We start from the raw sequence: 25,393 nt of genomic DNA, 5'->3' as shown, positions 1-25,393 counted from the left end.
CAAAAACGAGTTATCCCGCGCTCCCGCGGTTATTTTGTTATTTTGTTCCCGTCTTGTTCCCGCCCGTCCGCGTTTTGTTCCTGTCTCTCTCTTGTGCCTCTCTTTTCCCGCAGCGCCGCGCTTCCCTCCATCACCGTCACGCTCCAGTACTCTTCCGCGGCTCCAGCGCCGTCTCTCGTCGCTCCGTCTCCCTCGCACCCGTGCGGGACCATGCGGGACGCGCCGCGAGTGCGAGAGAGACGGAGCGACGAAGCTGCGGCAGTAAAGCGCGCCGAGGCCACAAAGTGCCCTATGCACGCCCATTAGGGGTGCGGCTAGCTCGGAGGGGAGGGGGAGGGGGAGGGGGAGGCGAAAAGCGACCAGGTGGCTACAAGCCCACAGCCTCCCCCGTTCCGTCACACCTACTCGCGTGCTCCCATTTAACACCCCCACCCCCACAGTCCCCCACACACGCAACGCAAGTACGTACACGTGCGCGCGCACTCGCACACAAAACACACACACCCACACATACACACACACTTACACTCACACTCGTCGTGGACACGAAGCGAGGTCATTGTGTAATAAAAGCCGTGTGTTGCGCTAGCACTGTCCTATCTGGGGAGGAAAATTAATTTTGAATCGTTAGGTTTGAATTATCGAATGTTTCTTTCCAAGACCGATGCAGGAGAGTCCTGAAGCAGACTGCGTTCGACCTCATCCCGGGCTGGTTTCTTTATAGGTTCGCAGTTTAACTTATTTTTTCTCTGTGCCAAAAAATTGGAAAGACAATCGTTTTTGATGAGCGACTCATAAGAGAGGTAAGTCGCCTTACGACAATGGACCGTGAAGATGGGACGACGGCGCGGCTTGGCCACACAGTGTGCCGCACCCACCCCGCCCCGCCCCGTCCCGCCCCGCCCCGCCTCGTCGGCAGATTACCCGCGGCTTAGCGGCCCCCAGGCCTTCCGCTTGATTCGCCGAGTGCGGCGGGGCGGGGCGGGGCGGGGCCGCCAAGGAGTTTAAATTCAAACCTCGTGCTACATGGGAGGTCGGATCCAAGGTGCCGCGCGCGAGATTCAAACTAGTTTTCCGATACTTGGATACTTCATCTCCCTCCGCGGGCGAGGCGCGAGGCGCACGGGCACGGCGGGGTCGGTCGGCGGGTTACAGGTAAGCCAGCGCATCGCGATCGAGCGACCGAGACCAAGAGCAACTTTGGTCCCCGGTTCGCGCGACGTGCTTGCAGGGCTACCAACACCCAACAGTGGAGCGAGTAAGCTCCAATAGGGGCGGGATTAACAAGGAGACCAGACCTCCCTGTCCGCTACACCACGCTGTCCGCTTTCCGCTCTCGGTTTTCTCACCGGGCCACCGTCACGGTCCGCCCAGTCACGGGTTTTTTTTTAGCAAAAATTTGAACTCTACACCCCCTCCCCAGTCTTAATGGGGAGGCCTCCTGCTTTACTTCGGTGTTCGGGATGGGAACCGGTGCTATCAGGTACCTGGGGTTAATCCCGTCAGCGACCCTAAGCGTTCGCCGGGGGACCCAGTAGGACCCCAAAGCTCAGGCAGCTGGGTGAGAGCACCCAGTACGAAGCTCTTAGAGGGGCGGGACGTAGAGTGAGACGACAGAGAGACAGAGAGAGACTCAGACAGAGAAGAGGTTTGGTGGGAGCTTCTTGTTTTCGTAGGGTTGGTTGTGTACCCCATGGTACCCCCACTGTCCGGCGCTCCCGTACCGAACATACAGCGTTTTAGGCCAGCTTCAAAGGACTTATCATCGCCTCCCCGACAAGTCAAGGAGGCACCACCCGCAACCACACACCGGGTGGTCTGGATTGATGGATCAAATACTCCATCGCTCCAGTGCCGAGGCCAACCCGCCGAAGCGGATTGCTTTTTAGACACCCACAGCGGAGTGGCCAGGTGAATGTGACTCTGACCACTACGCTATCACGCTTGTACGTCTGGGAGCGTGTTGGACGACGGGTTTGAGTTGCACTGGGAGGAAGGCGGTCGAAAAATGTAATGAAATGATAGGATTCGATCCCCGGACCCCGCCATCGGGATCACACGACTTTACGCTCTCGGCCACCACGGCCCATGATGAGGGGATCGGCGCGAGGTGGGTTTATGACGCAACAGGACTCGACCGACCTGGTCAAAATTTCGCAAGAAGTTGGGGGAGTCGAACCGCCGACCCCTAGCACTGGGAACCGACGCCTCTACTCCCTGGACCACCACGTCCCATGCTCGGAGCGGGCTCACGTTTACGGGTTTGAACCGCACTGGGTGAGGCAGTAAAATTAAATGGAAATATTTGTTAGGAGTCGAACCTCCGGCATGTGGGCCTGTTGCACACGGCTCCGCTCTGATGGCCTCGAACCACCACCCTTAGGATAGCAAGTCGAAAAAACTTTTGTGACGCTGGTATTCGAACGCCAGCCTGCGGTAACTCGATCCCAGGTCTCTAACCTCTCGGCTATCGCAGCAGTTATGAAACGCGATGGATCATCTGCTTTCATTAACGTTCGTTGAATGAGATTTTTTCATTCTAGATCCAGCTTGTCCGAAATCGCAATTCGTAAAAGAAATATTGAACAGCCAGTCGGAAAAAGATTTGACTAACCTTAAGACCTCTCGGCAAACAGAGCTCCTATGAAAGGAAGCGTCAGGTCTAAACCGCACTAAGACACTGTTTTGGCGCGAATTTTGAGCTCTCGGCCCGATGACACCCTGGCGTGCCCGTCGCCAAAGCGCCGTCACCAAAGCCCCGTCGCCAAAGCCTTGGCGCCGTGCCGGCGTGCCGGCGTGCCCGGTCCGGATGGTGGTCCTGCTGATGTCTTCCTGTCTTCCCGGCGTCCCTTCCCCTCCCCTCCCCTTCTGCTCAGCCTCCCCGCCTCCCTTCTCCAGGCCGTGGGAGCGGCCAGGTGGCGAGCCTAATCAATTAATTACAGGACGAACCCGCCCCCGCCGCACGGCCCCGCCAGCCCCGCCAGCCCCGCGGTCGGAGCGTAGCGCAGCCACCAAGCTCGGCAGAGGCGGCGGCTCGGCGGCGGCGAGGCCGGGTCAGCGGTTCCGTCACGAGGCCACGGGTTCGATCCCCGGCGGCGGCGGCGCCAGCTACGCGTAGCGCACTCGCCAAAAAAAAGGGGTGCGATGACAAGAAGGGTGTCATTTTTCTTGTTCAGTGGCGTCGTCGACGAGACGGCAGTGGGCTGGTCCAGGGGGCCGTCCGCGAGCGCGGTGACTGGCGAGTGGCGAGGTTGACAGAGGTGAGGGAGTGGGGGTGGGGGCGGGCGCCACCTCGCTGCCGGACGACCCCTTCGACGGGGGGATCGCGGCCGGACGGGCGGCGTGGCGTGGCACTGCGTGGCACCACCACGGCGGCACCCCGCGGCCAACGTAATCGAAAGTTGTGTTTTCTGTGGGCCCTGGCGGTCCCGGTGGGCCGGGGGTGGCGCGGGGCCGAGCCGGCCGAGCCATTCAGGACAGGTGATGGACGGCAGGTCTTTGTGACGTCCTTTTGTCGCCCTTGTTGGCGACCAGGTCCTGCCAGGTCCTCCGCAGCCCCGGGGCGCCGCGAGCTCATTCGAAGCGCCGTTCGCCGCGCTCCGCCGAACCGCAGCGCAGCGCGCAGCACCGCGGCCGATTTATTTCGCTCTGTTTGAAGGAAACGGAAAACGTCACGCCGTGAAATATCTGTCGGCGAGCGGGCAGCTGATTCACGCCGACCGGCGCGCGGGGGCCGTCCGTAAACCACCACTCGTCTTTCAGTAGGGGGTTTCCGAAAAGCGCGTCGTCGTCGCTCCCAGAACGAGTCCCGCGACTGCGAGAGAGGCAGGCCTCTGCGCCGCCTTCATCCAAGCCTTCATCCAGCCCCCGGCCACAGCGGCGCCAGCGCGCCAGTGCGCCAGCCACGAGCGATCTGTCGGAAAATGCCATCACAGGTCACTGAGGCGAGGCGCGGCGAGGCGCGGCGAGGCGCGCGTCCAACACGACGGCATCCTCTCCACCGCGATCCCTCCCCTCCCCTCCCCTCCTCCTCCGCGGTGTGGGAACGCGCGGCGGCCCGGCGCCTGGCCGGGGATTTGGCCATTGATACGTGTGGCTCGTCGGCTCGAGGTCCCCGTCGTCCCGGCCACCCCGACCGCCCCGACCATCCCCGCCGGTGCCGTCATTACGTTTGCTCTTTCCTCATGAACGGGCACCCCGCCCCGCCCCGCCCCGCGCACCCAGAGGTCGCGCTAAAGCCGACTGGCTCGCCGTCGCCTATGACCTCGCGGCTATATTCGTCGGCCGCTGATAAGCAGCGAGGTCAAGTACGTTTTCCGAGTTGTGGGTTCAAATACTGGCTGGGGTCATTTTTTGCAGTTTTTCACTTTATCAAATTTTATTTCTTTTAAAATGTACGCTGGACCCGAAATGGTGGCAGCCCTGCACTGCAAGACACTCCTGGCCAAGGCGAAAGGCAGGCGGAGGGTGGAGGCGGTGAAGGTGACGCGCGAGTCTGACGCGTCTGGCGCCGCAGCACCAGTTGGCAGTGCCTTGGCACCCCGATCTCCGATCTCTCCCCGCTGAGTGAGACCACGGCGCCGTGGCCCGGCCTCAGCCTGGCAGCCCGGCGAGGCCCCGACACGCCAGGCTCCGGCACGCCAGGCTACGCTGCTACGCTGCTAGGCCAGCAGAGGCCAGGGCAGCTGGCGGGTTCTCACTGAGTCATAGGATTACCAGGGGGAGTGGCAAGGCGATCAAGTGCCTTATCCTGATGTCCTCCCTGGTGTGGCCAACAGTTAGACATTGTCTCTGTCCTCTTTTATTTTTATCTCCCCGCTCTCTCTACCCCCTCCCCCCCTCTCTCTCTCTCTCCCTCGGGCCCGCCTTCGCCGCGCCACTGGGTGCGAAACGGCGTGGAAACGTTCCTTTTACTGCGTTTCGCTCGCCGTTCCTGTCTTTCTTTCTGTTTTGTTTGTCCTCACTTTTTTTTTGTTTCCTTGCAAATCCTCCTCAGGGATCATGACGCCACTTGTTTGCTTCCCTTCCCCATCCTCTCTCTTTCTCTCTTTCTTTCTCTCTCTCTCTCTCTCTCTCTCTCTCTCTCTCTCTCTCTCTCTCTCTCTCTCTCTCTCTCTCTCTCTCTCTCTCTCTCGCCCCGTCATCGCGTCGTCCCCTTTCGTCCCTCCTTTGGCGTCACGGCAAAAATAAAGAACGACCTGGGATGTAGTCACACCGCCCCTTCCTCGAGTCCTCTACCGAGAAAAAGGTCCCGCAGGAGGCAGAGCGAGGCAGAGCGAGGCAGAGCGCACACTTCGACCTCAATCACTTGGATCCGCTTATGGCTTTTAGAGCGTTTACCCGGAATCCAAGCCTCCCTCCGGGCGACGCCCCGCCAAGCGGAGCAGCAAGCGACGCCGGGCCCCGGCGCCGCCGGCCTCGGCGCCCCAGCCCAGCCCCACCCGGAGCCCAGCCTGGCTGGGTAAACCACTTTGAATCGTGTTCCCGGAATTTCAATGGTGTTTGCGCTTTTCAGTAAAAAGGAAAATGGGGGGACAGGGGGACCGAATCGAGTTGCTGGAAATTTCTTCTGGTGTGTGTGTGTGTGTGTGTGTGTGATTTTTTTTTCCCGTCGTGTTGAGGCGGCCCAAGCGGCAGAAGGGCGGAAAGCGCTTCTGAGAAATGGCACGCCATGAAGTGATGCCGGCCCGTGGTGCGCAGCGTGGCCAGTGGGCGGGGAAGCGGGCAGGCGAGGACCGAGGTGGCGGTCGGTGGACGAGGCCCCCCCCCTCCTCCCTTTCTCCCCCGCTTTGACACGCCGTCACCTCAAAGCAGGCTGGCTGCAGACCCCGCAGGCCCCGGCCGCCCCGAAGGCCCTCTGCATGATGTAGCGCGTGTCGCTGTCCGACTCCACGGCCCGGACTTTGGGCCTTTGCTCCTCCGAGATGGCCGGCGGGCGGGCGGGCGCCCTTCACCCTTTGGGGCTCTAGGGTCGGGGCCCTCGGGCCGTGCCCTGCGCCTTGCGCCCTGCCCTTTCGGTCCAATGAAAACGAGGCCATCTTGGCCGTGGGAGTGAGACGCCGTCGTCCAGGTGGGCGAGTGGCCGGCGTGGCCGCCACGGCGACGCCTGCTCCGCCCGCTCCGTCACCACGGCATGGAGAACAGACGCTGGGATGCTGGGTCGGGTTGTCGGGTTGTTGGGTTGCGTGGTTGCGTTGGCCGAGCACGGCCAGGGGCCGCGGCGTGGGAAACCGCTCAGGAGGTCCTGGAGGGCGAGCAGGCCGAGCGCTGCAAGCAGCAGCCCGAGGAAGGGACGGCAGCCATCGTGTTTACGAGCTGTCATCCTGGAGGACACTTTCCGGGGTGGGGCGGGGCGGGGCGCCAAGGTGAAGTGTTGTCATAAAGTGCCTCGCCCGACCCAACCCCCAGACGGCCGGCCCGGCCTCGGCCGCGCGACCCCGCTCGCTCGCCGCTTTTACCGCCTGGTTCACTTTCCAGCTCAGTGCGCTGCCCTGCCTCGGCCCTGCCCCCCCCCCCTACACGCCGAGGCCACGCCCCCGTGACGTCAGCAGACGGCGAGCCTGAGGAAACAGGACGCCGTTCGGTGGTGCTATTGCCATGATGCACCGGTTTAGAGAGTGTCGCAAACCGCAGTGGTGAACCTGTCGACTCGGATGCATGCATCCTCGGAATGTTTGCGTACTAGTGCGTCAGCACAGACGGCGGTTTGACTACGTCAAGCCGCGTGCACGGCGGCCCACGGCGGCCCACGGCCCCTGCAGTCCCTGGGGTAGGCAGCCCCGCGCACACCAGTGCGAGACGCGGCCTACCGGCCGGGGGTTTTCCTCCGTGAACTTGACGGCCGACGGGCGGGGCGGGGGCAGCAGGGGGGCAACAGGGGGGCAGTCGGTGGCGGGAGGGGGAGGGGAGAGGAGGGCAGGGAGGGGAGGGGAGGGGCGGTGACGGCGACGTCTGATAACCGCATGGCCTGCGCGGGGCGTGCGGGGCACCGGGGCGCAGTGGCCGTGCTGGCGGCGTGGCGTCCCGGGCGGGGTACTTGGGCAGGCCGCGCGCGCCATGCCGGGACCGCGGCCACGGACCGCAGGGCCCGCACTACTGCTGCTGGTGCTGCTTGCGCTGCTGGCGCACGGAGGCCGAGGTAAAGTGCAAAGTGTGGGAAGCCGTGTGCGTCGCGTGACGGGGCGCGTGACGGGCCGCGTGACGAGGTGCGTGTCACGCTCGGCAGCGTAGGTCGGCAGTGACACGCCTCGAGCCGGGCCTGGCAGGACCTAGCCACGCGCGAGTTGGAGCCCTTGCCGGCTGTGACGTTGGAGCACTTTGTTTCTTTCGTGATTTCCCGCTGAGTGCCAACGGTCCTCACTCGGACCGCTTGTTCCGTTTTGTTACTCGGTTCAGTCAATGACTGCTTCTTTTTAATCTTCCGAGCATGGCTCGACCTCCATATACGAGTGACACGGAGCTCCTTGCCGGTACAACCCATGTCGTCGTGTCGTGAGTGACCACGTTTCGCTCTTAATTTTTGCAGGCTCCCCCGCGCGGCCCGCGGCCAGCCGGACCACCGCCAAGGCGCCCATGCTAGGCCGCGCCATGCCGCTCGAGGCCCTGGTCGGCGCGGACGGCCGGGACGGCCAGGGGCAGCCCATGGGCTCGTTCATGTCCACGACCAAGTCACCGACAACAGCGGACGCCGGCGGCAGCACCGTCAGCAGCACTAGTAGCGCCAATGTCGAGAGCACAGTGGGCGGCGCTGTTGGCAGCACTGTGGGTAACACTGTGGTCAGCACTGAAGGCACCTCCACCGTCGGCAGCACTGCCATCGTGTCCACCACCATCGGCGCGAGTGGCAGCCCCGAGGAGGAGACGACCACGTCCGCGGCGACGTCGGCGACGGCGGCGACGTCGACAACAGCGCTGGCCTCCCCCAACGACGCCGAGGCCGATGCGGCCGCCACGGCCACGCCGAGTAGACGTCGCCACCACGATGGGCACGGCAGCAGCCGGCGCCGCGACCCAGCGGACGCCGCCAACGCCGCCAGCGCCGCCTCCTCCAAGTCCCTGGACATGGGCGGCGTGGGCGTGCGCTCCCAGTACGACGCCCCCGAGGAAGCGCCGCTGCGCAAGGCCATGCTGCGCGTCGTGCTGCTGCCGCACCGCCACGACGACGACGACCAGGACGGCGGTGACGACGCCGTCGACTCCAGAGCCATCGGCCACCCCGCCAAGCATGTGCGCAGCAGGATGATGGCCGCGCCGCACGGGCCGCCGGAGCCAGAGCCCGACGCGCAGCGCGACGCGCAGCCCGGCCAGTCCAGCACCTCGCACGCGCCCAAGAGGCCCCACGCCGCGTCCATGGTGCGCATCGTGTCCTCGCAGCAGATCCGCATCCTGTCCGACGACCCCGCCTCGCGGCCCGGCATCATGCTGTCCTACGACAACGACCCCGACTCCTCGGTGGTGTTCACCTCGCGGCGCAAGCACACCGAGGTGCACATGCCGTCGGCCGTGCTGCACGGCAAGGCGGCGGCGGACGGCGTGCACCACAACAGCAAGCTCATCTTCACCATCGAGCACAACAGCGAGGGCGGCGAGAACGGCACCGCGCGCAGCGACGGCCAGTCCATCCTGCTGCAGGACACGATGGTGGTGCCCGCGTCCGGGGGCGTGCCGGTGTCCATGGCCTTCGCCATGCCGTCCCCCATGTTGAGCGGCGTGTCGCCCGGCGCGGTGCCCTCGCTGCCCAACCCGCCCTCGCCCCCCGCGCAGGACCAGCAGCAACAGCCGCAGCTGCAGCAGCAGCAGCCCGCCGAGGCCGGCGTCGTCACCGCCCAGCCCGCAGCGTCGCCGGCCTCCTTCGAAGTGCAGCCGGCGGCCCTCCCGGACACAGAGGCATCTTTGGCGGGGGCGGCCGCGCCGTCCGCACCGCCACCACCGCAAGCCGCACAACCAGCGGCACCACCAGCCGCACCGCCGGCGGGGGCCCCGGAGCCCCTCACTGAAGTGCCCTCCTTCGTGGCACCCGCGGAGCCGCCGCCGCCAACCTTGAACCCCCTGCCTGCCGCCGTGGGCCTCGACGCCGTGGTCCCCAGCTCGCAGCCGCCCCCGGCCCCGCCCCCGGGCGTGGAGGACGGCCTGGCACCGCCCCCAGGTGCGCTCCCGCTCCAGCCCCACCCTTTCCCCTTCCCGTTCCCCCCAGGGTCTAGCGCGTTCGGGATGGACGCGCCCCCTGCGGGCCCAGTCCGGAGCAGGATGATGCACCAGCCCGGCCACCCGGATGCCGATGACGGCCACGACCCGCACGAGCCGCCCGTCCTGTCCAGGGCGATGACCCGGGACCACGACGAAGACAGCGATAAGTCGAACCGCTGGCCGAAGCTGGCCGCGCACATCACGCCTGCCCCGGACGCGGCGCGCCACCCCGCGGCCCGCGGGTCCACCACGCCGGCCGCCACCACGACGAGAAGGCCGGCGTCGTCCTCCAGCACCTCGTCGACGGCGACGTCCTCGGCCTCCACGGGCCACTCGGGGCTGGCGGAGCACAGCAAGGAAGAAGCCAGGAGCACGGCGATGGCGCGGAAACCGGCAGTCAGCCAGGTGGGCCCGGTCGGCCCGGTCGGCCCGGTGGGCCACAGCGCCAGTGCCCCGACCACCACCACGACCCTTACCGCCTCCAGCAACTCGTCGACGCGCGCCACGCCGCCGGCGACGCCCAGGAGGCCGGGGCCGGGGAGGACGACCAGGCAGCCGCTGCCGGCCGCGGGGTGAAGGGCGGCCGAGGGCGGCGTCCGCGCGTCCTCGTCCATTCGCAGTGCGGCGCCGTTCGCCCCGAACGACCAGCACGACCAGCACCCTTCCCCGCCAAACCGAAACACGAAACGAAACACGCCCTTGCGAGCGACTTCGGACGCTTCACCACGATTCATGGTTCTTGTTTTGCACACGACAGGAGCCCGCCTGGCCTGGTTCCTTTGAACGCGTCCGTGCACCGGAACATCCCGAGCAGCAACAACAACAACAGCAACACCACTGCAGAAGCAACAACGACAAAAGACTCTTACATTCCAGTTGGCAAAAAAAAAAGTCCAGACAGTGGAAAAGCGGGTGGCCGCGTGGTTGGACTGGCCGACCGTCTGACTCCCCCGCCACCACCAGTACCAGGGCTTGGAGAATAAAACTCGAAGGAAAACACAATCATTCTTTTCTTCATTGTTGTAACGAGCGGCACCCAAGCCTGGAAACGGAAGTAAGACGCGAGGGATGGTGAAACCGGAAACGGCAAGTTATTCAGAGATCTTGTTCCAGGAAATTGAGACCGCTGTAAACTCTCTGCCTGCAGAAGTTACCGCTGATTTCTTACTTCCGTTTTCTGGCGAAATTACGTAGTCGGGAACGCGAGAGGGGGAGGGGGGGAGAAGGTGACGCGGGCGATAAGGGTGTTGTGGCCCCGAGCGTCGACGCCTCGACGGTAGCGGCGGTACAGTCCAGTCACGAAGCACGAAGTAAGCCGCCAGCGCCCGCCACGCTCGTGCCCCTGGTGGAGGACGTTCGCCCCGCCTGAGTGTGTTTTGATTTGCAGCGAAGGAGGCCACGTGGGAGGGCGGTACACTGTCAGGGGCGCGCGGACGCTGCGGCTGCAGACGCCTTCGCCACCATGCTGGTCCTCGTGGGCGCGAGCGTCCTGGCGGTCGCCTGGCTCGGTCCAGGTTAGTGGCCCCAGTCACACTAATTTTTTAAAATTATTGTTGTGAGGAAATACTTTGTGGGATTCAATCACTTTTTGACCAACTTTGTCAGGCTGGTGCTCCGCAACTATTGGTTAAGGAGTCAACTTGGTGGTTAAAGAGCTCTTTACCTTGTTGGGCAGCGGTGGTTCGCGGCGAGGCGCCGACGGCAGTGCCCTCCCACTCCTCGTCGGCGGCCTCCACTCACGGCACGGCCTCGACGACGGCCTCGACGACGGCCTCCCCTCACAGCTCGACGCGGAGCTCCACGCACGCCTCGACCGCCGAGGGGGCGTCCACGCACCACCACGCTGCCTCGGCCACCGGGCACGGCAAGGCCTCCTCGCACGGCACGCACGCGCACGCCGGCAGCACGACCACCGCCACGGCCTCGGAGGAGGAGGACGCCACCGGCACGCCGCACGCGCGCACTGGGCGCACGGCCCACAGCCGGAGTAGTACCGCCAAGGCGTCCTCCGCCTCGGACGACGAGGATGACGACGACATGGCCTCGACGTCGGGGCGGACGGCGACCACACACGGAACGACGCACGGCCTGCGCTCCAAGGCCACCAAGGGGGCCGCCACCTCGGACGACGAGGATGACGACGGCACGGCCTCGACGTCGGGGCGGGCGACCACCGCGGGGACGGCCTCTACACACGGCACGACGCACGGCCTGCGCTCCTCTTGGCACACCGCCTCGACACAGGGGTCGGCGATGACAGCGGGCGCGTTTTCGACAACGCCACGCGGACCCGCGGCGTCCTCGACAGAGGCCTCGGAAAACGGCAGTGCAGAGTCGGCCGACACGGATGAGGCCACGAACGGCACCACTTCAGTTACCACAAGCTCCTCGATAACAACTGCTACAGCCGGAACCACTAATTCATCCACCCAAACTTCGTCCCTTGGACAAACCGCCACCGCCACCACATCATCGCCAACCACCACCTCGGCCTCTACCACTTCATCGCCAACCACCACCTCGGCCTCTACCACTTCATCGCCAACCACCACCTCGGCCTCTATCACTTCATCTTCCTCTTCGACCTCTGAGGATGACTCCGCGGACGAAACCTCTTCGGACGATTCGGATTCCCAGGTACACCCTGGAGAATTGCGCATGGCCTGGAGAAATGCCTTATCCTCTCGGACCTCTTAAGGCAGCGGTTCTCAACCTTTCTCGGCTCGCGACCCCAAATTTGAAGCCAAAAATTTCCGCGACCCCCAGGAAAAATTTCGCGACCCCACGGGACCCCTCCTTTAACATGCCACGGTGTCTGATCCGAGGCGGGCATTTTGCTCCCTCAACGGGCAACTGGTCTTTGGACCTTCCTTTAGCATGCCTTTGTTACGGAGTGCAATTATCAGTCTTAGTTTGGGAGCAGTATTGTCTCAAAGTTGGCCGAAACGGTCAGCAGTGTCTTTGAAAAATCGTGTTTTGGGCCGATTTTAAGCAGCCACTGCGTCTGATCCGAGGCGGGCATTTTGCTCCCTCAACGGGCAGTTGGCTTTGGACCTTCCTTAGCATGCCTTTGTTACGGAGTGCAATTATCAGTCTAGTTTGAGAGCAGTATTGTCTCAAAGTTGGCCGAAACGCTCAGAAATGTCTATGAAAAATCGTGTTTGGGCCGATTTTAAGCAGCCACTGCGTCTGATCCGAGGCGGGCATTTGCTCCCTCAACGGCAGTTGGTCTTTGGACCTTCTTTAGCATGCCTTTGTACGGAGTGCGATTATCAGTCTTAGTTTGGGAGCAGTATTGTCTCAAAGTTGACCAAAAGTCACAACGATTTTTCAAAGACACTTGCGACCGTTTTGATCGACTTTGAGACAATACTGCTCCCAAACTAAGACTGACAATCGCACTCCGTAACAAAGACATGCTAAAGGAAGGTCCAAAGACCAATTGCCCGTTGGGGAGCAAAATGCCCGCCTCGGATCAGACGCAGTGGCTGCTTAAAATCGGCCCAAAACACGATTTCATAGACATTTCTGAGCGTTTCGGCCAACTTTGAGACAATACTGCTCCCAAACTAAGACTGATAATTGCACTCCGTAACAAAGGCATGCTAAAGGAAGGTCCAAAGACCGATTGCCCGTTGAGGGAGCAAAATGCCCGCCTCGGATCAGACGCAGTGGCTGCTTAAAATCGGCCTAAAACACGACCCCAGCATCGCCGCGACCCCTTAAAAAAATTTCGCGACCCCACTAAGGTTGAGAACCACTGTCTTAAGGGCTGCTCTGTTTGCAGAGTCCAGCCGAGTCCACGAGCGCTTCCTTCCAAACAACGCTCGCAATATCAACAATCCCAGGAGAAGCGTTGACGGCGTCCTCCGAGGCCTCAACCAAGACGTCGGAACCGACATCCACGATGGCGTCGTCAGAGATGCCCGCCAGGACGACCCCACCATCGTCCACGACGGCGTCGTCCGAGGCGCCTACGAGGACGTCAGCATCGGCGTCCACGACGGCGTCGTCGGAGGTGCCTACTGCTAGGACGACCCTGCCACCGTCCACGACGGCGTCGTCTGAGACGTCCTCCAGGTCGTCCCGGTCGTCCACCAGGACCGCGTCGTCGTCCTCGTCCTGGCGCCCCTCTGGCAGCGCCACTGACGCCATGGCTGGTAAGTCCGGCCGGCCCCAGCCCGGCCATCGTCGGGGCAGGGCGCTACGCCACGCCATGCTGGGGCCATGCTGGGGGATGGGGTTGACGCGCTCAGCACACAGTGCCGTTGTTTGCGCGGCAAAATTCGAAAAAGGTCGTCGCCAGGTGTATTGGTCGGCGAGACCGGGATTTGCGATTCGAGGGCAGCATGGCGTCGGGTGTTGGGTTGGCGGTGCTGGGCGCGCTGGGCCCTGGGCAAGGCCCTGGCCGCCCTGACCGATTCGCGTTCCAAACAAGGCGGGGCTTCGCGGGGCTGTGCGGGGCTGCGCGGGGCTGCGCAGGGCTGGAACTGGGATTAGTGCGCCGCGGCCCACACATTTCAAACACGGTCACCACGGCCCAGGCACGCCACGGGGACCATTGTTGGCCGGTGTACACACGGCCACAGCGAAAAGGGCTTAAAATTTCATGAATCAAAGATTACATAAAAGCGATTCTGTCAACGCGCGGGAAGCTAGGCCGTTGTGCACCGCGTAACGTGGGGCTTATGGGCGCGTTTTCTCGTTATCTATCGGCCAGCGGCCCGCCCCGCCCCGCCCACGGTGCGCGGGAATTAATGAAACGAAATATAAAGCGGGCCCCGGACTACATAGTGCCCTGGGAAAAGGCGGCCCGGGGCATCAGCTGCACGCGTCCGACACCTCTCCATGGCCCTGTCGCCAAACCCAACTATTTTTATTTGTTGTCGTAACTGCACTGCATTTTGTTTGGTGCGTCGTTTCAAATTCAGCAAAATGCTACAGTGCAGCAGCGGCGCCCCTGCCGGTGTTTCAGACGTGTTCGGGTGGCGGGTACGTCCGACTGGTCTACGCGTGTCCTCGGCGTGTCCCCGGTGCCTCGCCCGCCATGCTGAATGCGGCCCTGCTCTGCCTGCCCGCAGAAGCCGGGCCAGAAGCGCGTCCGGGCGACGGACTGCGGCTGCCCCGGGCACGGCCAGCCCACCAAGGCCGTCTTCCCCGTCAACGACACCTTCCCGGCGGCCCTAGGTGAGGCCACGCCCTCGGCCTGGCCGCGAGGCACGAAGACTGCTGTCTCTCTCGCACCCCTGCGGAACGCCCCATGAGTGCGAGAGAGACAACGAAGGCAGTCGGTGAGAAGTTGGCGGTCGCGGCTGGCATGCTCTGCAGGATACGCCAAGGTGTTCGCGGCCTACAAGAAGGCCCACTTCGACGAGCTCTCCCTGGCCCCCGGTGACGTGCTCACCGAGCTGCAGCCCTACAGCAAGGGCTGGCTGAAGGGCTGCCTCCGCGGTCAGCGGGGCGTGTTCCCGAGCAACTTCGCCAGGGTGAGGGCCGAACCGGCGGTGGCGGTACTCGAACCCAGTCCCAGGGTCCACCGGCAACTAAAAGCATCAGTCTGCCGCCACAGGTAGCCAAAGCCTGCCCCGTGCCGGGCGAGCCATTCAGCTTCGACAAGCCGGACGACGACGGTGGGTACGGGGTCCGGCCCACTCACCCAGACGTTATTCACCCAAAACCCAACAGGCCCAAAGTCAATACACCCACGGCCAATTCACCCTCTAAAATTCACCCGAGGTCCGTTAACCCTTTCTCGATCTCACCCACGTCAAAATAATTCGCCCAAGCCCACTGTGGGAGCGAGGAGTATTGCTTAAAGAGAGGGGTATTGTCAAAAGCCACAGAGCGGTCGGTGATCGGCCAGGGAAAACTATTCCGGCAGCTGGGAGGGCCAGGGAAAACTTTTCCGGCAGCTGGGAGGGCCAGGGAAAACTATTCCGGCAGCTGGGAGGGTCAGGGAAAACTATTCCGGCAGCTGGGAGGGCCAGGGAAAACTATTCCGGCAGCTGGGAGGGTCAGGGAAAACTATTCCGGCAGCTGGGAGGGTCAGGGAAAACTATTCCGGCAGCTGGGAGGGCCAGGGAAAACTATTCCGGCAGCTGGGAGGGCCAGGGAAAACTATTCCGGCAGCTGGGAGGGTCAGGGAAAACTATTCCGGCAGCTGGGAGGGTCAGGGAAAACTATTCCGGCAGCTGGGAGGGCCAGGGAAAACTATTCCGGCAGCTGGGAGGGCCAAGGAAAACTATTCCGGCAGCTGGGAGGGCCAGGGAAAACTATTCCGGCAGCTGGGAGGGCCAGGGAAAACTATTCCGGCAGCTGGGAGGGTCAGGGAAAACTATTCCGGTAGCTGGGAGGGCCTATCGAGCAGCTGGACCAGAAAATATTCCGGGCTGACAGCTATTCTGGGTCAGCATGGGAGCCTTGGCTTTCTACGTAAAAATTTTGGGGGCCACAGCGTTGTTGCAGCACGTGGGTCCTTCGCTGGCCACGCGCTTCATGGGCCCAAGGCCGTTGTGAGCACTGCGATCCCGCTGGGGTTTGCCCCCGCCGCGACGAGCACCGCGCCGACCACGACGCCGACCACGAGGCAGGCCGCGCAGGCCGCGCAGGGCAGGCTGCAGAGTAAGCCGACTTTCTGCCGCGACGCGAAACAAACAGCGCCGCGCCGCTTTTCCTCGTGGGATGCGGTTCAGCCAGTTCAGCCCGATGCCAACGTGCTGACCTGACAGGCGATGGCCTCAGAGGCCTGCGCGCTGCCCGCCGCCGTCGACCAGTGTGTCCGAGACCCGCGCCGCGACCGCCGCTCCGATCGCCAGTTTCGTGTGCGACCAGCGTCCGTTATGACGGGGAACGTGAGGAGCTCGCGGACCGTGGTGCGGCCCAGTGTGCCCCCGCCGCCCCCGCCCCCGGAGATGTCCCGGACTGCGGTGAGGCCCGCGCCACCACCCCCCTTCCCTCCGTACGGTTCCAAGCTGGCCAGCCGCGCGCCCCTACTCCCACTCTCCTCCAAAGCAGCAAGATTGCCCCCGATGTCCTTGATTCCAGGACCGTGGCGGTCAGGCCCGCGCCCCCGCCGCCCCTCCGCTCCAAAATGACCAGACTGACCTTCCCTGCCTGGTCGGTGACGAGGCCGGCGACGAGGCCGGCGACGAGGCCTGCGAATGCGCTGCGCCCCGCGGCCCCGCGCTCCGGCCCCAAAATGTGCTATCGGCTGTCGGTAATTCTAGGAGGCTGTTTTGCCCGGTGCGGAAAGGAGGGGAAACGCCGCGTCCATGCCCTGCGCGCGAGAGCCTTTGCGAAGGCGCGAGGTACCGGCCATTCATTACTAACACCAGGGTTGCATTTGACTGGCCGCGCTTTCCAGCTAGATTCGGGCTTCCCCGGCGCAGCGTCTGAGTCAACCCTATCTAATCCAACGAGTGTCTTGCGGGCCCTAGCCCCTGCGGCCCGTGAGCTATGCAACCCGCGCTGCGCACGTCAAACAGCGACTGCTTCCTGCGTCATCCGCGTGGTGGCGCCACCGGACGGCCACCAGCTTGCAGCTTCCGTTCGCTTTCTGAAGTTTCGCGATTGGTTATTGGTTCAAGGACTTTACCTGGTTTATCGATGGCTCACTGCAATGGTACCTGTGGCTTTCCTCCAGGGCTGGTCAAAACTGGAGAAATAACTGGAGCAGCGGGATCGAAAACTGACCGGCTGCGACCGCCTCTGGTCGGTGGGGCTTCATATGAACGTGCCCTACGCGCCTGTGCTGTTTGTGTACAAGTTGGCCTTCTTTTTGTTGTTATTGTTTTGCCGAGGCGTATGATATCATCGGGGTTGGGCTGCTGGCGGTGCTTGGGATGTGTTCAAATTTCGTTGAATTTCCCTCTTTCGTGGCCAGTCTCAGATAAAATTCTTACTGGAGTTCAATACAACGATGGGTAAGTGCTGAACGGATCCAGAAGTTGCCCGTTAACGAAGCTGGGCCGCCTTAATCGGGGCCTCATCGTCTCAATTTGTGGCGATACTTGCAAATTTTCCTACATAATTTCGCAGCTGAATGCTTTACTGCCTTTGCACTGATGATCAGATGACGGTTCCGCCCAACGAACGCACTGGCTCAGCGGCTCAAGCTTGGCTTCGCTTGTACATCTATTGACCCCCATAGCCTAAGCCTACTTGTCAGGACGTTTGGCCTCGTTCGCCAAATACCATTCATTTTGTATTATTTCACGGGGAGGTTCCTTGCTGAGTCGCGCGAGCAATGCTCCTTTTGCTGCTGCGAGGATAAGTTCCGTCCTCGCGTCTTCTGTGGGTCGTAGATTTCTGAATGAGAACACGGCCCAAGAGGTTAAGTAGGTTCTCAATTTCACGTGTACATATCTATGCACATTCGCTCCAAGAAGCACTCTTCCCCCTCCCTTCCTACTGTTGACATGTTTTTCAATCCTTCGGTATCAGTTCATTCCTTTCTGGTACAACTTAAGTTTGGGGGTAGTGACAACGGGGAGTAACCGCAACAGAACATACATTCTCGTTGTTTGTCTGCTTTGCAGAATGAAGGATGTAGGATGAACTAAGAATGGGCTAAGCTCCAAGTCGCATACATATATATTTATCCTTTGACAGCTATTTATCTCAATCGCAGAGGCTACTCTATGGTGACCTCTTAAACGTGTTCTGAGTGAGAGCATATTCCCATTTACAGTGGAGGCGGTGGTGGAGTTTGACTACTCAGCTCAGGAAGTCGATGAATTGTCGATCCACAAAGGTGATGTCATTACTGACATTCGCACACAACCGGGTGGATGGTGGGAGGGCTGTCTGCATGGTCGCAGAGGAATGTTCCCGGACAATTTCGTGAAGGTGAGATCCGAGGTCTGCTGATCCTCATTCTTTTATGTTGTAGCTGAGGACTAAGTAGTGAAGATTTAGAGATTATTCGTGAGTTCGAAACCTTCTTTACCTGTCTATTTCAAAGAATTTCTCATCTGTATTGCGAGGGCTATAACTCACCTTCTCCTGTAGTTTTCCTCCTTTCATCTTGAGATAATTCCTTATTACCGCTGTTAGAAATGTGACTCTTGTAGTTTTGGGCGTTGGTGGTGTTAACACACACAAATGTAATTTGTTGTTGCAGTGTGTCTGCCGTGAGGTGTAGCAACAACCTCTTGGCTCTCATTTAAAGTTCTGACGCCTTCTCTTTTTCTCTTAATGCTTATTGGAAATAAAGAGAACTCAATTGGATGCTGTTCATTACTCACACACATTTGCATTTTCCCCCCAAGTCTGCTCATAATGCTACTTTTAAAATTTGCTGCTGTCTCACAATGCTTTGCACATTAAATGCATGTGCATGTAGTAGTTCTTACTTATGTTAAAAAACAAACCAATTTTAACATGTCAATGCATTTTTGAGGGATTGTATTTCTTTATATAGTAGTAGTTATGTCAGTTCCATTGTAGTGCATGTAAGTTTTGATACTGGAGGCTTGGTAAGTTGCCTTGTTGTATAATTAAATTTTAAATTCTTGCTTAGTAGATTATGGAACATAACCTTTTTTTTTGCAGATTCGAAGTAAGGCTAACGGTACCTCTACAAAAGAAACAATGGCCAATAATGAAGTCCAATTGCGTGGAGGTAAGTAAAAATTTTAATTTTGTGTTTTTTAAGATCTTGGTCATAATTAACCACATTACTTAAGTTTCTCATATCTGTGTGTTTCTCTATGTATCTTAGGCAGTGCAAGAAGGTGTAAAGTTCTCTTCAGCTACCAGCCTGCCAATGATGACGAATTGGAGCTTCAGATCAATGATGTCATTGATGTATTAGACGAAGTAGAAGAAGGGTGGTGGCGGGGCAAACTCAGAAATAGGGTAAATCTCAAAGACTCTGAGCTGTGTAAAATACCAGCCAAAGATTGATTCTTGCTTAACATAAGCTATGACTGTTTCAGGTTGGTGTGTTCCCTTCAAACTTTGTTACTGAAATAACAGAGAAGCAAACCAATGGTGGACCAGGTAGCCGCAAAACATCAGCCACTCAACCACCTCCCTTATCCATGATTCGTAAAGAAGAAGTTTCAGGTAAATTTAAGAATAAAAAAATTTCATTGATCTGAATTTGGTATTATATGGATTGCATTTGTTTCTGTGATGGAATTAACATTTGAGTTGCTTGTTTTGGTTTCACAGGTGACAAAATGAAGGGGGTCATCATTAGTGAAACAGATTCACCTGCATCTCCAACGGGGCCTGATTCTGGTAATCCAAATGCACTTGATGTGGACTGCAATGCTCCTGTGCTCCCTCCTAAACCAGGTACTACCTTGGTTACTGAGATTGTTCTCTTAATGAGGCTTTACCTCTTGTGCCAGCCCATTTCTTAACAATTGTTCTCTGTTCCCTTTGTAGTGAAAGAGCTTTGCCGTGTCCTATACCAATACGAGGCAGCTAATGAAGATGAACTAACACTGAAGGAAGGTGACATTGTCACAATTGTAACAAAGGATGTTCAAGACAAAGGGTGGTGGAAAGGAGAGTTGCGCGGCCATACTGGGCTTTTCCCCGATAATTTTGTGGTCTTGCTTCCTCCAGAAGAGGTATTTGAAGACCTGATTATGTACTTAATTGAAACTGCTTGTTCTCTGCATACTGTATCATTAACCTCATACTGATTTCAGTCCCCACAGGCAAGAAAACCAGAAAGGCCACCCCCTGCTAAAACAACTACATCTATATCCACTAGAGGAGACATCTCTAAAGTTCCTACTGCGAAGAAGTCTCTTGACAATTCAAAGCCAGGTATATACTAGTCATTTTTGCTGCTATCCATCTCAGTATATGGGAGTCACATTCTTAAATGAACTGATTGTTGTTTCAGATGAGAAAGCTCCACCTGTGCTCAGTAAGAAGCCAGTCCTTCCGCCTGCATCGAAAAAGCCTCAGTTGAGGAATGCTGCCCCCGCTGTGTCGCCACCAGTAAACACAGTGACAGCACCAAAGAAAGGAGGTAACGAAGTAGCTGACAGTCCCGAGCAGAGGCTCAACGATCTTGTAGATGGGACTGCGAGTAGTAAACTTAAAATAACAAATAACTTGTCTGGAGGTGAGTTGATTGCGTGGGTATCAGCTGGGTGGTGGACGGTGGAAGATGTGGTTATGACTGAATTACGTGTTGGAAGGGAGGCTAGTTTAGTTCTGGGAAGTTTATGTTTCAGTAGATTTGTTCATATAAAAATAAAGACTGACAATCTTTCAATTCAAACTGTCTGGAAATTTATTTTTCTTCATCCTTGTTGTGTTTGGAATTGCTGCAGATGCTGATTTTGATGGAGTGGAGAGAGGTGCCATGCTGACACACCCCACGGCCTCTCGTGCCAAAGCACCTCGGCGACGCTTGCCGACGGCCATGCTGAATAAGGACGCAGTATGTTTCTCTCTTAACAACAAATTTTCATTTCAAATTTATGTGTGTAACAGTGTTTCCATTTTCTTTAACAGGAACCCGTTGGAGGAATGTTAAATGGAAATAGTGATCACCACAACCATTCCAATGAGAACAATGTATCATTAGAAGAAACAGATAAAGAAAATGGCTTTGACATCAACAGCAGTGCTTCAAGTGGAACTTCTTCCAATCGCAACAGCAAGGAGTGGGAGAAGAATAAGGCCCCGTGGATGGAAGAGTTGAAGATGAGCCAGGCTGCCAAGAAAGGTATTAAAAGCCCAGCTGCGCCTAGCCCTCCAAAGCCAGAAACAGGTGTGTTTCAGTGTTTTTTTCTGAAGTCACGTCACTCTCATTCATCACCATTTTTAACTACTTTTATGTCTCATTCATGTTTTCACAGCTCGTTCAAAGAAGGATATCCCAGACAGTCCTGCCAGCCCTACTTCCCCTGAGCCACCAAAGCCCAACACTGTGACAGTCCGTCAGCACTCCACAGCGAACAACATTGCGAGTAGCGCGCCCAATCACCCCCCATCGGCCACTGTGTCTTCTCGGCCTCAGTCTGTTCATAGCGAGGTGCCTGCCACGCGACTGTCTGGACCTGGAAACCGACCCGTCTCGATGTATTCAACAGCCAATGACAAGTTATCCACTCCTCCCTCAAACTCCGTGCCTCCAGATGCCACTGTGCCCATGAAACAATTTCTGGAATTGGTGGAGAAGGTAGGAAGAAGGGAAGGGAGTTCTGGATTACCTCTGCTGACTGTGTTCAAGACACTAAATTGATTTTTTTGTTTCAGGTCAAAAAGCTGGAAAATCATTGTGAATTCCTGAAGCGTACGGTCACTGAACTCAGCCTACAATTAAATGAAGAAAAGGAAAAACGATTCCAAATGCAACAGGAAATAGTTAAACTGACTGACCTTGTTACTCAGGTTTAATATCAATTCCCTACCTAGGCTATGTACACCAAATTATACTTTTGTCAATCCTGGACTTAAATTTGTTGCACATATTGTTTTCTTTTTGTTTCCGTTTATGTCATACACAGTTGATAACTGTTAACAATTAGGCCGTATTTGTCCAGTGTTTTAATTGTTATATTAGATGTATGAGGGACTGAAAGTCAAATGAAGGAGGGATACCTGGTGTGTGTTACTTTGTAAACTGAATGAATTTCTTGTTTTTTATCATTTGTTTTTAGTATTGGATTTCACCCATCTGATAAGGTTTGCTCCCTGTCCCTCCCATATCAACCAGGCCACTGAGGTCGTTACCTAGTGCTGTTACCTTATCTTATCAGCATTCCTCCTTCAGTTGACTTTTGTTACAGTTGAAGTGGCTTTTTAGGAAGTCATTTTCAGTGTTTATACAGTTTTAGGTGTATGATCAATTTTGTACATAAGCCAATTGAACATATTTTCACTGGCTTGTTTTATCCATTCAACATTATATGTGTTTCTTGCTGACACTTTCAGCATTTTAAGTACTTACAGATCATCTAGTCTTTCAATTTTGTATTTGTCTTAAAACATTCCTGAATATAAATTTGTTTGTTATATTTACAACTGAGGCTAGCCTCATACTCATCAAATTTTATTGCCTTATACAATGTGCTCAAATAATTTGCTTCAAATCATGTCTCACAGTATTTGACGATCATGTTAACACTTGTGATTCCAAAACATTCCATGGGATACTTTACTTTTTCATTATAGTATTTTGCCTCCTCCAGCATCCATTATTATTGGCATTTTTGTCTGGAGGGAAAGTTATGAGTGGTGTTTTGTAGTCATGCTTTGGTTTGCAACTGAGTTTAGACCTAGTATTTTTCTTTCTATACTGTACCATTGTATAAAAGTATGTAATATTTTTCTTATTGCATTCCAATTTGAGTGTTAAGCAAGACATGAAGAGCTCAAGTCATGAAATGTGACACACCAATTAGTCAGGCAATGTATCTATCATTAATATCCTTTGTAAGAAAGTAAATTTAAACATATTCATACCGCATTTGAGAGTAAAGTACTTTTCTAGTTATTTAACACAATTGATTACTGAATATGAATTTTGCTTGTGTATTTGTACTGTATTCTATATTTTAAATAACAGTAGACAGGTAACAATTTTATGCAATTGACTCTGGTGTTGCTTTTTGCTATAATAACCCTTAAGTGATTCTTTGTTTTTGCTGTCGGTAATGATATTAATGGCAGTAGCTTACTCCTGTAAAAGACAACCAATATTTAATATTCCAAAAAATGTAACCTTGATCAAGTTTGACACTTTCGAACAATCTTGGTATGACAAGTACAGTGGTGCAGATAGGATTAAGACAAGTTGTAGACTGGGAACAAATGTCTCCAAACTATTTCTAAAATATTTATTTTTTGATCATGTTTGGCTAGTTACATAAAGACTTGAGTGCTAATGTGAGGTTTTATTGCAGATGTGTCGAATAAGCGTTGATTATTTCAGTGTGATGTTTTTTGAATGTGTGGATACAGCATCATTTCTTGTGGCCAATGTCATCAATGAATAATTTTTTTAATTTGTTTTGGAGGGATAAAACCATTCAAGTCAGGCAGTATATCATGGGAACCTTACAGTCAAACAGACTTTTAGAAGGCCTCTCAGCCTCAGTATCATCAAGAGTGTACTTTAGTATTACAGTATAATTTATATATATGTGTATTTTTTATAACACTTGTACAGACTTTGGCCATAATTGAGGTGTACATGCTTTATATATAATTAAATATGCATATATTTAAATACTTACCCTGTACAATAATACATATTTTCATTCATTCCTATCAAATGTTAGAATATGAACTGTTAGTAATACAAGTACTGTAAAGCCTTATTTGGGCAAATAGCATTACCATGCGGTTTCTTGCTTCACACCAGGTTAAGGGTATTCATGTCATATTGTTGGTCTGTGTCTCTTGTATATGTATTAATTTCTGTTCTGAAACAGATAGTATTATGGAAGTAAATTGTTGTATGCATTGTACCAATGAGAGTACTTGTATTAGTTTGTTTTGAACAATTTGGGAACAACCTGAAAGTATTGAATGTGATTGTAATTTCACAGTGCAGATTCCAAAGGAAGACAAGACACTGAGGTGATATACAAGCGTTTTCATAGCTATACTTGTGGTCTATCAGTATTGTACCCTTTCATTCAAAGGCTCTCTTGTCCTGGGTGCATGCCTGATTTTAATTGTAATTGACTGTGTCAGTTGATCAGCTGTATGTATCCTCAGTTCTTCTTTCTTGTCTGTTTTAAATTGAAATACTTTCTGTCACAACTAAGTCTACAAAACCAGTGAAATCATTCCCAACCTAGGTTAAATAATCAGTATGATAAAACAAAAAAAAGAAGAAATATTCCAGAGCTAGCTTTTTTTCATATAGCTTAATATCAAAACAGAATGTGCCATTGGTCACTGTTGCATCCACTTTTGTAAGATTTTTTGGCCTCTGTGTGTTAATATTGAAGGAGATCCACTGTTATGTGGAAAGCATAATTCTTGAGAACTGTTTAAAGATTACTTTAAACTACAGGACTGAAATTTTAGCATCTGGTGCTACGTACCTATTGTATCACAAACAGAACTTGAATTACACCTGTAAGTTTGAAAATGATTCTACTCTAAGTGTAAGTTTTGCCTTTGTGGTATAATATGATTACCTCTATGCTTGTCAATCTTTGTTTTTATTTATGTGTTCAAGGTATCCTTGTTGAAAGGCATACCCTCCTTATGTATGGGGCATGTCTTTTACCCCAGCTCCCTACCACTTCTCTCTCTTTTTTTTCTTCATTAAGTTAATTGCGACATGAACAAGCAGAATCTGCTTTTGAAACAATGAAGGCGTAAGTTATTTTTATAGAAAAGACTAGATAGTTTGGATATCTTTTCTATTTAGTATAACATTTTGTAAAATCAGATCCTGTCCCTTGCACTATTTTTCCCCAACAGTTTTTGAAGTTTCTTAAAAAAGTAATTGTTTTTGTTTGGTAGTTTTTTTTGGTCATGAAACTACTGAACGTCTGGGTGTGTTAAACTGCTCATATCCAGCCAAATTCTGTTGTCTTCCCTCAGAAACACATGTCCCTTTTCTTTCTTTAAAGCAGGAAATAGTTAGGTGGTCTTAGTTTTCTGTAGTAAAGTTATTTTTAAACACTCATTTAAATGTGACACTCTTCCTGGTGGTACCCTTGTGTCCCCTTTGTGGTGCTATCTCTGTTCAGTTGTCTGGCACTGATAGAAGAGAAAAGTCTGCATGAGTAACTGGACTTCATTCGATACCATTGACTGATAGGGAGTGTTTTGTAGCTAGGAAATTAATGGATCATTGGTAGTGGCAAGTTCATAATGTTGATTTTTTTAAAATCCCTTTCAAATGAGTCTCATTTAAAGAAAAAATTAAAAGAACAGTTTGAGTCACATTTTTATGTCAGGTTGTGACTTGTTAACTTAAAGGAGCATGCCCCTGCCACAGCTTTTTCAAAATACAAATGACCATCAAAGAACGTTCTTGTAATTTATCATTGTGAAATAGCTTGGATGCTGGTTGTGTTTCAATACTTGCCCTGAATCATTTAAAGATTTCCTCATTATAAATGATGATTATTTCATTGTGCAGTTGAAGCCACATTAAGCAACTCAAGAACCACTTGTTCAGTGGCAGATACCTTGTATTTTTGTTGAATAAAAGAGTGTTGAACATCACATTTTCGTTAATTTTCCCCTAATTCAATCACTATCA

At 55.2% G+C, this 25,393-nt stretch overlaps 2 protein-coding genes across 5 annotated transcripts; both read left to right on the top strand.

Annotated features, from left to right (window-relative positions):
* Positions 1-11,223: 11,223 nt before the first annotated feature.
* On the top strand, positions 11,224-14,962 carry LOC117647393 (putative GPI-anchored protein pfl2). Its single transcript, XM_034389120.1, has 5 exons — positions 11,224-11,823; positions 12,974-13,346; positions 14,162-14,281; positions 14,515-14,672; positions 14,756-14,962. Exons 1-5 carry the CDS (start codon positions 11,224-11,226, stop codon positions 14,960-14,962), a joined length of 1,458 nt encoding a protein of 485 aa, XP_034245011.1.
* Positions 14,963-16,369: 1,407 nt separating this feature from the next.
* On the top strand, positions 16,370-25,356 carry LOC117647519 (SH3 domain-containing kinase-binding protein 1). 4 transcript variants are annotated; one of them, XM_034389286.1, is made up of 13 exons: positions 16,370-16,493; positions 17,876-18,033; positions 18,739-18,808; positions 18,908-19,044; positions 19,125-19,254; positions 19,363-19,488; positions 19,582-19,769; positions 19,851-19,971; positions 20,051-20,179; positions 20,487-20,596; positions 20,671-20,929; positions 21,018-21,340; positions 21,418-25,356. In XM_034389286.1, the coding sequence occupies exons 1-13, from the start codon at positions 16,385-16,387 to the stop codon at positions 21,556-21,558; spliced, it is 2,001 nt and encodes a 666-aa protein (XP_034245177.1). In that variant the 5' UTR covers positions 16,370-16,384; the 3' UTR covers positions 21,559-25,356. The 4 variants fall into 4 exon arrangements, with proteins under 4 accessions (XP_034245177.1, XP_034245176.1, XP_034245178.1 ...); XM_034389285.1 differs by having other exon boundaries at positions 20,051-20,275; XM_034389287.1 differs by lacking the exon at positions 16,370-16,493 and adding an exon at positions 16,609-17,108 and having other exon boundaries at positions 20,051-20,275; positions 21,418-21,558.
* The last annotated feature ends 37 nt before the right edge of the window (positions 25,357-25,393 follow it).

The sequence above is a fragment of the Thrips palmi genome, unplaced genomic scaffold (assembly GCF_012932325.1).
Source record: "Thrips palmi isolate BJ-2018 unplaced genomic scaffold, TpBJ-2018v1 HiC_scaffold_2, whole genome shotgun sequence".
NCBI lineage: Eukaryota > Metazoa > Arthropoda > Insecta > Thysanoptera > Thripidae > Thrips > Thrips palmi.
The sequence above is the reverse complement of the archived record's forward strand: the minus strand, read 5'-3'. Positions and strand labels throughout refer to the sequence as shown.

Bases quoted from the DNA above. Each gene is read 5' to 3' on its own strand.
- LOC117647393 (XM_034389120.1), top strand. From the start codon at position 11,224: ATGGCCTCGACGTCGGGGCGGACGGCGACCACACACGGAACGACGCAC. The intron at 11,824-12,973 runs GTACACCCTGGA...CTCTGTTTGCAG, and splicing joins CGGACGATTCGGATTCCCAG to AGTCCAGCCGAGTCCACGAG. The intron at 13,347-14,161 runs GTAAGTCCGGCC...CCGGTGTTTCAG, and splicing joins CGCCACTGACGCCATGGCTG to ACGTGTTCGGGTGGCGGGTA.
- LOC117647519 (XM_034389285.1), top strand. From the start codon at position 16,385: ATGTGCTATCGGCTGTCGGTAATTCTAGGAGGCTGTTTTGCCCGGTGC. The intron at 18,809-18,907 runs GTAAGTAAAAAT...TATGTATCTTAG, and splicing joins TGAAGTCCAATTGCGTGGAG to GCAGTGCAAGAAGGTGTAAA. The intron at 20,597-20,670 runs GTATGTTTCTCT...TTTCTTTAACAG, and splicing joins CCATGCTGAATAAGGACGCA to GAACCCGTTGGAGGAATGTT.